The sequence below is a fragment of the Prionailurus bengalensis genome, chromosome D4 (assembly GCF_016509475.1).
Source record: "Prionailurus bengalensis isolate Pbe53 chromosome D4, Fcat_Pben_1.1_paternal_pri, whole genome shotgun sequence".
Lineage (NCBI taxonomy): Eukaryota > Metazoa > Chordata > Mammalia > Carnivora > Felidae > Prionailurus > Prionailurus bengalensis.
The window spans coordinates 84132221-84144316 of record NC_057359.1 but is presented as its reverse complement, the minus strand read 5'-3'; the positions used below and the strand labels follow the sequence as shown (position 1 = coordinate 84144316).

Below are 12096 nucleotides of genomic sequence, written 5' to 3'. Positions count from 1 at the left end.
GGAAACCCTTAGCCAGAGCAACAGTAAGATAAAATGTAAATGGTCCAAGTACCCGAGTCTATGAGGCAGACACTGTCAAAGTGGATTAAAAAGCTAACTCTACATTGTCTGCAAAAAATGGGTCAGGGCATCTGGGTGGCTCAGTCAGTTAAGCATTCGACTCTTGGTTTCAACTAAGGTCATCATCTCACAGTTTGTGAGTTTGAGCCCCACATCGGGCTCTGTACTGACAGCCTAGAGCCTGGAGCCTGCTTTGGATTCTGTCTCCCTCTCTCTGCCCCTCCCCTGCTCACACTCTGTCTCTCTCTGTCTCTCAAAAGTAAATAAATAAACATTAAGAGAAAATGGGTCAAAGTGAAAAGTCACAGGAACTTGAAAGTAAAGGAATAGAAAAAGACAGGGTACACAGACAGTAAGCTTAGGAAAACTGGTTTGATTGTATTAATATCAGAAAGTAAGTTTCCAAAACAAAGAATGTTTGTCCTGGAACTCTTTTCAGCTCGTATTTTCCTGCCTGTTGTCTTCTACTCTTTATCTCTCACCTTAAACATCGCTCTCTTTAGGAAGCCTTGTCTGTGAGCTCAAATAGCATCCTTTCTCCTCTCAGTGTACTTATTCCGCTGTGTTTTAAGTGTCTGTCTGTCTCCGGTACATTTTAGGTAGTTTCCTGTCTCTGAGATCTATGAAGAAGAGGCTGTGTCTATATTTGTTTGTCTTAATCATTTCTCTAGCACTTAACCAGGGTGCTTGATGCATCTAAGTTCTCAGTGGGTATTTGTTCAATGAATGAATTTGTGAATGAACATAATGAATCTGTGAGTAAGAAATGTGCTAAATGCAGCTGTAGGCTATATGCAGAAATGTTTATGACTGTGCAAAATAGGATCTAAAAAAGTGTAAAAGCTGTCAGAAAGTTGGAAAAATCAAAGAGCATGTTTTCTTTTTTAATCTAATGAGTAATTTCCCATTTATCTGCCGTAGACCTGAGTTGGTCGTTAAGAAGCTTCGATACTATGCAAGATTTATTGTAGTTTGTCTTCTTCTCAACAAAATGGATGTTGTGAAGGATTTGGTGAAGGTAAATGTACTTTAAAATTATTAAAATCCTGGGGTGCCTGGGTGGCTCAGTCATTTAAGCATCTGACTCTTGATTTCGGCTCAGGTCATGATCTCACAGTTTGGGAGTTCAAGCCCTACATCAGGTTCTTTACTGACAATGTGGTGCCTCCTTGGGATTGTCTATCTCTCTACCCCTCCCCCACGTGTGTGTGCACACGTGCTCATGTGCATTTCCCATGTATACTCTGTTTCTCTCACTCAAAATAAAATAAAAAGAAATCATTATTTTAAAAATAAATAAATAAAATTATTAAAGTCCTACTCTGTAATGGTGTATGGATAATTTTGCTTTTTTAAAAATAGATTTAAGGGGCGCCTGGGTGGCTCAGTCGGTTGAGTGTCCGACTTCAGCTCAGGTCACGATCTCACGGTCCGTGAGTTCGAGCCCCGCGTCGGGCTCTGGGCTGATGGCTCGGAGCCTGGAGCCTGCTTCCGATTCTGTGTCTCCCTCTCTCTCTGCCCCTCCCCCATTCATGCTCTGTCTCTCTCTGTCCCAAAAATAAAAAAACGTTGAAAAAAAATTAAAAAAAAAATAGATTTAAGATAAAAATAATTCTAGCATATCTAAATTTAGTATATCTATATCTAAAACGTTCAAAAGTGTGGTAACTTCGGACAAGGGTAATCTAAAAGAATATTCCTGCCCTCTTCATATTTCAGATACACACTAGCGAGAGACAGTTCTCTTAATTCTTTTTGTTTTTGTCCCGTAAGCGTGTTTTACATCTCACCACACATCAATGGATGGTTGCAAAATGCAAACAGAAGTTAAAATAATCGGTTTAAGAGGAAATAATTGAAAGGTTGGGTCAAGAATAAACATTTAATGTTTCACAAAGTTATTGCGAACGAGTTTGGGTTTTTCCATCCTTTTACTGTGTCTGCATCGCTGTCCTTTGTTACCTCAGGTAAATTGGAGGTGGGTTCACTTAATGTCTCTAATTATTCACACCCCGTTCTGGTTGCACTCTGCAGTCAGCCAGCTGTTTCCACAAGATACCGCTTAAATTTTGGTACTCAAGTATCACATGTTAGTTTTGACAAGTCCTTCTCTGTCTTCCTCCACCTCTAGTTACTAATAAGACTGTTTCCAAAACACAGTATGATATGAATCCAAAGAAAATCATCTAGACAGTCTTTGTTGTTAAGCATTAAAAGCTTGGGGTTTTACCTTCAATAAATTAATTGCTGATGTAGAATTGAGTAGATATGAGTTGCTCTGGATCTTTGTGAAGATCTTGTTGATGTGTATCATTCTGGAGTCTTTTATTTTAAAGCAAAATAAAGTAGTTTTCTTCATTTTGGGCTATAATTGGGACCATATATTGATAATAATCAAGCTTCTTTTTTTTTATAATAATCAGGCTTAACTATATCCATTTCTGTCAAGAATATGGTACAATATAGCAATCTATTTGTATGTGTATTTTCCCCATAACTGTTTTTCTTTGTGAAAAATTTAAAATCAGGAATTGTCAGATGAAATTGAAGATTATACTCACCGCTTTAATACTGAAGATCAAGTGGAATGGAACTTGGTGCTTCAAGAAGTAGCAGCTTTCATTGAGGTCAGTTTTTGACAAGAGAGATTGTCATAATAATGGAGAAGTAAATGCCTATGTGGCATATGTTTTTATTGTGTGTATATGTCAATAAGAAGGAATAATTTATCATGTTGACGTTTTGCCTTGGCCATCGACTACTCCTTTTTTTCTCCAGGCGGACCCCGTAATGGTATTGAATGATGATAATACCATTGTTATCACATCTAATCGCCTTGCGGAGACAGGAGCACCATTGCTGGAACAGGGCATGATTGTGGGACAGTTGTCTCTGGCTGATGCGCTCATTATTGGTAATTGTAATAACCAGGTAAAGAATTGTGAAGGAATTGTGCTTAAAATTCAATTTAAAAAATAGTGCTTGGGGCGCCTGGGTGGCGCAGTCGGTTAAGCGTCCGACTTCAGCCAGGTCACGATCTCGCAGTCCGTGAGTTCGAGCCCCGCGTCGGGCTCTGGGCTGATGGCTCAGAGCCTGGAGCCTGTTTCCGATTCTGTGTCTCCCTCTCTCTCTGCCCCTCCCCCGTTCACGCTCTGTCTCTCTCTGTCCCAAAAATAAATAAACGTTGAAAAAAAAATTTTTAAAAAAATAGTGCTTATTATTACAGAATTACAGATTAACATCACGTAATTACTGTTTCCTTGTAAATATCCTAAATCCATTTGTGAGGAAATGTTTGATTAAATAACACAGTGTCCACATATGGGCTGTATTACAGGCATTTAAAGGTTTAGAAAGAATTTGTAATCACAGAGGAAGATACAGTCATGATATAGTGAGTAAAAGTAAACTTGGTATGGAGATATGTAAACAGAATTATTTCATATATGTTAAAATGTCTGAAGGGGCGCCTGGGTGGCTTGGTCGGTTAAGCATCCGACTTCGGGACTTCCGCTCAGGTCATGATCTCACGGTCCGTGAGATCGAGCCCCGCATCGGGCTCTGTGCTGACGGCTCAGAGCCTGCAGCCTGTTTCAGATTCTGTGTCTCCCTCTGTCTCTGCCCCTCCCCTGTCCATGCTCTGTCTCTCTCTGTCTCAAAAATAAATAAACGTTGAAAAAAAAATTTAAAAAAATGTCTGTATACATATATGCACAGGCAAAAGAACTAGGAAGAAATTTACCAATATCATAAAAGGTTTATCTCTGAATAGCAGAATTATAAGTAATTTTTATTTTCTTCTTTACAACTTTCTAAATCTGTATATTACTTTTACGGTCAGGCAAAAAAAAAAAAAGAATTATTTTTAAGCATATTTGCCATAGCAAATTTCAGATTTTTTTGGTGACAGAATAGTTCCATGATGATGAGGATTTAATGTACTAGAAATGTAAATTTACTGGAAATTATGGGATATCAGAAAAGTGTCAAGTGAATACATTTTTCTTTTTTTTTTTAATTTTTTTTTTTTAATGTTTATTCGTTCTTGAGAGACAGAGCATGAGTGTGGGAGATGCAGAGTGAGAGAGGGGAGACACAGAATCTGAAGCAGGCTCTAGGCTCTGAGCTGTCAGCACAGAGCCCAATGCGGGGCTCGAACTCACGAACCGTGAGATCATCACCTGAGCCAAAGTCAGACGCTTAACCGACTAAACCACCCAGGCACTTTGAATGAATACATTTTTCTGTATGCATTATTTACACAAGTTTTAATTTTGTATCCTTCTCTTACACTTTTCATTTTTGTTACTGTTAACTTTTTCTAGTACTTCTCCAGTTTTAGCTGTTAAAAGCCATTGGTTTGCAAATTTAATTTAAATTAAAACATTGCCTGCCTATGGGCAGAAGACAGAACAGGCATTTCTCCAAAGACATACAGATGGCCAACAGACACATGAAAAGATTCTCAACATCACTCATCATCAGGGAAATGCAAATCAAAACTACAATGAGATATCACCTCACACCTATCAAAATGGCTAAAATCATAAGCATAAGACACAAGTGTTGGTAAGGATGTGGAAAAAAAGGAAGCCTCTTGCACTCTTGTTGGGAATGCAAACTGGTACAGCCGCTTTGAAAAACAGTATGGAGGTTCCTTACAAAATTACAAAATAGAACTACAGTATGGTCCAGTAATTACATTACTGGGTATTTACCCAAAGAATACAAAAACATATTTTCAAAGGGATACATGCACCCCTATATTTTTTGCAGCCTTATTTACAATAGCCACACTGTGGAAGCAGCCCAAGTGTTGATCAATAGATGAATGTATAAAAAAGAGGTGGTATATATATATACAATGGAATTTTCTTCACCCCTAAAACAGAATGAAATCTTGCCATTTGCAACAACATGAATGGAGCTAGAGAGTGTAATGCTAAGTGAAGTAAGGAAGTCAAGGAAAGACAAATACCATTTGATTTCACTCTTATATGGAATTTAAGAAACGAAACAAATGATAAAAGGGGAAAAAAGAGAGAGAGACAAACCAAAAAAAAGACACTTAACTATAGAGAAGAAACTGATAGTTACCAGAGGGGAGGTGGGTAGGGAGAAGGGTGAAATAGATGATGGGGATTAAAGCATAAATCATGATTAATAATAATAATAATAATAATAAACATTGCCTACCTGAAGTTCTATATAAGTATTATTCAAAACAGAAAAGGATGCGGTCTTAAACATTGTATAAGGCCAAAATGTACTGAAGAGGTTATGAAATATGGGCCATAGCCATATTTCAGCAGGCTGCCTTGCCAAAAAAAGTTGTTTTTGTTTTTGTTTTTTTAGCATGTTTTTTTAAGGATGCTAATATAGGTCTTGTTGTTTACATGACTACTTTTTATGTTTTTAAAAATACCGGAGGAAATTGATGGATAAAGATATAAATAAATGGAAAGATACATGATAAAGTAAAGCAAATACAAAAAATTTTAATGGTATAGAATTTGGATGATACAATGGATATAATTCTTTTAATTTTCTGTCTTTTGAAATTTTTTACAATAAAACACTGGGGAATAAATTACCCAGTGTCATTAAGTACACATGAATGTCAGGAGTAATATTATGATCAGAGACTCCTAGGTCTGTATACTGTATTAATGGTAAGTTTGTTTTGCATGCAGGTTAAGTTTAGTGAGCTGACTGTCGACATGTTCCGGATGTTACAAGCCCTGGAAAGGGAGCCAATGAATTTAGCTTCCCAGATGAATAAACCAGGAATGCAGGTGATCTTCTCTCCACATTTGCCATTTTGGTAACACCATCATTGCTTCTGCTCCTCATGGAATGCTGTTATTCAACAAATGCCATGCATGCGAATAAAGAACTCTCTCGATGAGGCACAGGAGAGATAAGCACAATAACAGTAACATGGAGTAATAAAAAGATATTTGATGAAGAGTATAGTAAAAATAGGCATTGATAATTCATCTGTCAAAATCAGCCTGTATGTGTCTTGTTTTCTGTGTGTGAATATAGGAATCAGCTGATAAACCTACCAGACGAGAAAACCCCCACAAGTATCTGCTCTACAAACCAACCTTCAGCCAACTCTACACGTTCTTAGCAGCATCTTTTAAGGTATATATGATCCAATACTTCTTATTGTATGGGGGGAAGTGTGCCCTAAATAGAATCTGAGAGTCACTCTTTTCTTTGACTATTTGAGTCAAGAATGTAGATAAAATATGAAAATGAAATCTGCATTCAGTATACCTAATCACAACTATTTTAGGAATGGAAATTGCTTATGTTGTTAGGAATGTTCCTTACCGTTAATTAACGAGAGTATTGATTAATTATCATTCTTCTTTCTCCAGGTTTTTATTACTAACCTACTGTAGATATAACAGTCAGATTGCACAGGCATGTTATGTATTCAGGCAGCTCTGGCAAGCCCTGTGGTCATCTGAAAGAACCATGAGAAGTAGTGAATTCTTCCCAAAGTTTATGTAGAGGAAGCCATGGGCAGGAGTTTATCTTGTAGACCCATAGTCAAGATCTTTACTTCACCATTTCAAGGTTTGCCAAGAACATTCTCTAAATGATGAAATTTTTAAGGCAGAACATGTCTTCAAAACTTTGGGCAATAGTTAGATTATTGATTCATATTGACTCTTTGTTGTATAAACAGTTATGAGTTGAAACCAGCAAGAGTGGCTGTCCTCTTGGAGAAGACAGTGATACCTTACATTAGGTTCTTGTCCCTGCAACTTTAAAATGTCAGGAACTTTGAATAAAACTGTTTTTTGTTTTGTATATGTGATTTTCTTTAATTTCAGGAGCTGCCTGCCAATAGTGTACTTCTGATTTACCTGTCAGCCACTGGCGTTTTCCCCACAGGTCGTTCTGATAGTGAAGGTACAATAAAGGAATGCTCCCTGTCGTGAGCAGGGCTTGAATTCTCTTTATTTTCTACAAGATGATGGCCCATAGCCCACAGACCATCCCAGGCTTTCCAGAGAGGCTTCCAGATTTGAAGCCTGGTCTCTTTGTTGAATTGACAATCTTGTAGATACCCCAGTCTATTTTATTTGCTGAAATATTATACTTTGAAGTCCACGAATCATCAGCAATTCGTATACTAAATGCATGCCTCATTATCAAATTTGCCAAAGGCACATATATATTTGTATATGTATGGAATAACTGAGCCTAATTTTCTACTTCACATCATTGAATTTTTCTGGGCCGTTAATATGTCAGGGAATCTGGTCAGCGGCTTCATTGTGGCTGAAAGTCTTTGTAGAAATCAGTGCATTGCTGTAACTGTGAAAGTTCAAGTCCTTGTCATGATTTTGTTTCTGTCCTTTATTTCGTTTTATGGATTCAACCTGAAGAATATTGGGATGCTATTTCAGAATGAAAACTTTTTAAAACTATTCAGAATATATAAGTCCAGAATATATGAAACTGGTCAGAATTTACTTGAATGTAAATTAGGCAATTAGATCTTTGTCTGGACAAAAAAAAATTTTTTTTCTTAACATCCTTAACATTTTCCTCTTCATCTGTTTGTTGAAATTTGCATTCCTTTATACAATGCATGTCCCTGCCATCTTCCTTGCATGACGTACAGGTCCTCTTAAAGTGTTAAAATGAAAACAAAACAAAATAAATCTCAATGTCTTTTCATTGAAGTGATTTTTAGGGGTAAAATATAATACAACATTAACAGTTACACACAATCATAAACTACTTTGAAGTTTTTTATAATAAAGCTAGTAATTTTATTTTTAAATAAATGGAAATTTTGTAATTTTTTAAAGTTTATTTATTTATTTTGAGAGAGAGAGTGAGCGAGCAGGGGAGCAGCAGAGAGAGGAGAGGAGAGAGAATCGCAGGCAAGCTCTGCGCTCTTAACACAGAGCCCATCGTGGGGCTTGAGCTCACAAACTATGAGATCATGACCTGAGCTGAAACCAAGAGTCGGACACTTAACCGACTGAACCACCACAGTGCCCCTTTTTCCATGTTTTATAACATAAACTGTTGAATCAGGTTTTCTGAGCTCCCATTTAACATATTGACCTCTTCTTTTCCTTTTTTTAAAGTACAAGAGGTACTAACTAAATGGTCCTTTGGGAGAGATGATTCCTAACATCCCATAGCTGTTCCATTTAGACAAGAGTTCAACTAACCAATGTGATCAGTAGGAAAGGCTAACTTTAAAACCGAAAGTACAGTGGCTGACATAATAGTGATAATAACAGATTTTTTCACACACAGAAATTTGGCATTCCTTTTCTAAAAATGACGTGTTTATCAATGAGAATTTTCAAGTCCCACTCAAAATTGTTCCCTAAATTTTATAATTGGTGGCTCACTTAAAATTACATTTAAGAAATTATTAGGTCTTCTTTCTGCAACTTTCTCACTTAGATAATTTGGTTGAATGTGAGATTTTGATTTTGCTTGAAATGTAAAGATCATTTTGAACATCCCAGCTCTCCATCCTTTTTACTACCCAGAATGAAGGGGTGCAGTAGATTCTTGTTTTGTTTCTCATTATCTTCTGTTTGAAGAACTGACAAATAATTAAATGATTTTTTAAAATGTTGAAACAGGCAACATGCTGAAATCATTTAAATATTGCATTAAACTAGGATGTTAAATTTTAAAATGTTTAAAATGTTTTGTGTTTATCTTCCACTTGTATCAATCAGAGATTCGCACAAGACCTTTGAATTTTGAGCATCAGATCAATGTTATTCTCCAGCTGAAGTCTAGGATTCTTCCCTTGTTTTTATAGGTCCTTACGATTTTGGCGGAGTACTTACTAATAGTAACCGGGATATTATAAATGGAGATGCCATCCACAAACGAAATCAGTCCCACAAGGAGATGCACTGGTATGTATTCTGGTGTCTCTCCTTATTATGAAAGTAAACGTCTGTTGTAGAAAACATTAAGTGAATGGGGACTTTTTTTAGTACTAGAAATATTCCCTCAGTATAACACGTATTTGGGTTCTAGCAATATTTCAGGCTCTGACTATCCTAGGAAATTAGAATTTTTGGCTGTTCTTTGTTTTTAAATTTTTCATTCAGTATTATATGTCAGGCACTATTCAGTCATGGGGATATGTCAGCGAACAAAATTAACATTCAAGTTGGAGGAGATTTTACGTGTATACATAAATAATATGTCAAGACATGATACATGTTAACATCCATGCAAGAAGCTTTTTTAATATAAGAGTCTGTTGTTTAGATATAGTATAAATGAACTTAGGTGTATGATTTTAAGGAAATTTCACCTATGAATGTTCACTCTTTTTCTAAGTACAACACATTCACTGCTTGGGCCATTATTGGCTCTAGAATTTTTCTAGCTGAGAGATAGCAATTTCTTGTTACAAAGGAGACTAGACTTGTCTGAAACTGCATTTCTAATCGCATTTTACACAAAAATGTTATAGCTGTTCATATTAATGAGAAAGGGAAGACAGGGAGATATTTCAAATTATGTGTATAGTAACTAAGATTCCTCCAAGCCATATGTTCGTGCTGTCATTGACCTTAGTTGTAGATGATTTATATTAGAAAAACTTACGTTTGGGGCACCTGGGTGACTTAGTCGGTTAAGTGTCCGACTCTCGATTTCGGTTCAAGTCGCGATCTAGCGGTTCGTGAGTTCGAGTCCCACATCGGGCTCCACACTGACAGTGTAGAGCTTGCTTAGAATTCCTTCTCTCTCTCTCTCTCTCTCTCTCTCTCTCTCTCTCTCTCTCTCTCTGTCCCTCCCCAGCTCTCTGTTTCTCTCTCCCTCAAAGTAAATAAACTTTTTTAAAAAAACCTGTATTATTTAAAAGAAAAACTTACATTTGAAACATATTGGTTTGATGATGTTACTCATTGACACATCATTTTATATATTTATGTTTACATTTGCATTAATATCTTTATACATACACCCATTGTCCAGTAAGCTACAGATAAGAGAGCATGCACAAAATTGTTATCTTTTCCTATGCACTGGCTCCCAAATGCATATTGTGGGACTTCAGCCTTTGGGTGCCATAGGTCTTCTGTGGGCCAATGAATCTATACGTTTAACAAGCACCCCATCTGATTCTGACGCAGAGGTACAGAGGAAACGTAAAGAATAGTAAAAGGAGAGCCTGTGCTTATTGCTGCAATGTTAAGATATAGCTTGAAATATTAAATATCTTTAAAATAAATACATTGAAATACAAATCTGGTTGTGTTAGTACATCCTGTTTTCAGAACATTTTCTTAGAAGGAGCTTTTAAATACTAACCCAGCACTTAAATGCTGACTTGTGGGATTTTCCTATTGTATGTTTTGTCCATCTATATATCTGTTGACTTCTCTTTAGCTTGAATATTCCTGTATAATAATGATCTCTGAACATTTTTCTAGTTAAAACTGCTAACGTGTGTATCCCAGTAAATAGAGACGTGTTTTGTCTCTTGCTAAGTTGATCTTTGTTTTTTGCTCAGTGCCATGATGAAAAGGAGATGTGAGCAGACCAAACTGAAGAATAAGATTTCTGAAACTTGGCCAGTTTAGTTGTACAGTTATTCATCGTTACCATTGTTTTGTTTTCCCAGCCTTCATCCTGGAGACCTCTATCCTTTCACAAGGAAGCCACTGTTTATTATCGTGGATTCATCCAACAGCGTTGCATACAAGGTGAGTTCCATCAGCACCATTGTGCATGTTAGACATTATGGCACCACTCCAAGGTAACCAGTCTTAACATGTGCCTTTTTATTTTGCTTTATTTTTTTACATTTTAGCAGTTTGTATTTAGTCTTTCTTTTCTTTTGAGGTTGTGCATGCTAGTCAGGATCTGGTGCTATGAATAGAAACAAGAAGAAAACGCATGAATGGACACTCAGTGGAAAATAATAAATCCTCCTGCAGGAAAAAAAAATTCAAGATTTCCAAGATCTCTGGTGGGAGGTTTATTTTTGTTATATAACCCAGAGTAATTTTCTTTTATAGGAGTAGGAGTATATAGGAAAGTTTTATTTTCTAGTTTTCAAACGTTTCTCCTTTTCCACACTGAGCTGCTATAGTTTAAATGAAATTTCTATTCCATCTTACATAGTCACAGTCTGAATATCAACATAAATTGTTTTAGACGCACTTTTTTTTTTTTTTTTTTAATTTGTGACACTAAGTAAAAAAAGATGGCCCTGAATGCTGAAATAAGTAACAGGGAACTAAAGTGAAAAACTTCTGGTTTTATATTTTGCTCTTGAAGCAATGGGTTTCAATGACTGTACAAAGAATGTCCATAGTGAAACACTTTAAAGTTGGATATTAGAATTCAAACTACAGTAATTTACAGGAAAATGAAAACAGAATCTTTGGAGTCCTTTGTATGTGGTTGGAATATTTCATTAGTCAACAATATGTTCAAAAATATGCTAGGAACACAGATCTGCCAATTAAAACTATTTCTGTTGTGGGTGTTCGTACAATTAGATAGAGAAGCAAATATTAGTAGATTTATTTTAGGAGAACAAGGGAAAAAATGTCTGCTTGCCAAGAGATGACTCCAAACATATGTTTTCTATCTAATTTTTATGTTTAGTTTCACTTTTTAGAGTTAGTGTCTGAATTTCAAGAGTATCCAATCCACCCTACATTTTTCAGCATATATCCTGCTACCCATTTTGTCAAGTTTCACAACTCTTGATGTTTAGGAAAATTAGCTGTCAACTTTATTGAATCATGTGTGTGTTGTTGCTTTTAATCTTTGAGGGGATGGGAAGCTGCTGAAGGAAAGAAAAGGTTTATTGGCTACCTCATTCAAATCTATAAAACCAGAAGAGTTTTGTGCCTTGACAGAATTCAAAGGAAGCATTCTGTGACCTTGTCAATGACAAGGAATCATTTGCTACAGTTTACTGATGTGACAATATGTTGATGTACTAGGTCCAGTGTGTTACTGAATATGATCTAGCATGCGTTTAGAGTATTTTAGCAATCT

At 36.2% G+C, this 12096-nt stretch overlaps 1 protein-coding gene across 3 annotated transcripts in view; it reads left to right on the top strand.

The window, feature by feature from the left end:
• The window catches only part of SCAI (suppressor of cancer cell invasion), a 151570-nt gene that overhangs the window by 104343 nt on the left and 35131 nt on the right, over positions 1-12096 (top strand). For all 3 annotated transcript variants that reach the window (XR_006295106.1, XM_043566909.1, XM_043566910.1), the window contains exons 7-14: positions 982-1078; positions 2589-2687; positions 2839-2991; positions 5754-5855; positions 6109-6210; positions 6912-6990; positions 8882-8981; positions 10706-10787. Coding sequence is in view for 2 of the 3 variants with exons in the window: in XM_043566909.1 (XP_043422844.1) it covers positions 982-1078; positions 2589-2687; positions 2839-2991; positions 5754-5855; positions 6109-6210; positions 6912-6990; positions 8882-8981; positions 10706-10787 (814 nt within the window). In the remaining variant the exon portion in view is untranslated. The remainder of the gene's footprint in view (positions 1-981; positions 1079-2588; positions 2688-2838; positions 2992-5753; positions 5856-6108; positions 6211-6911; positions 6991-8881; positions 8982-10705; positions 10788-12096) is intronic.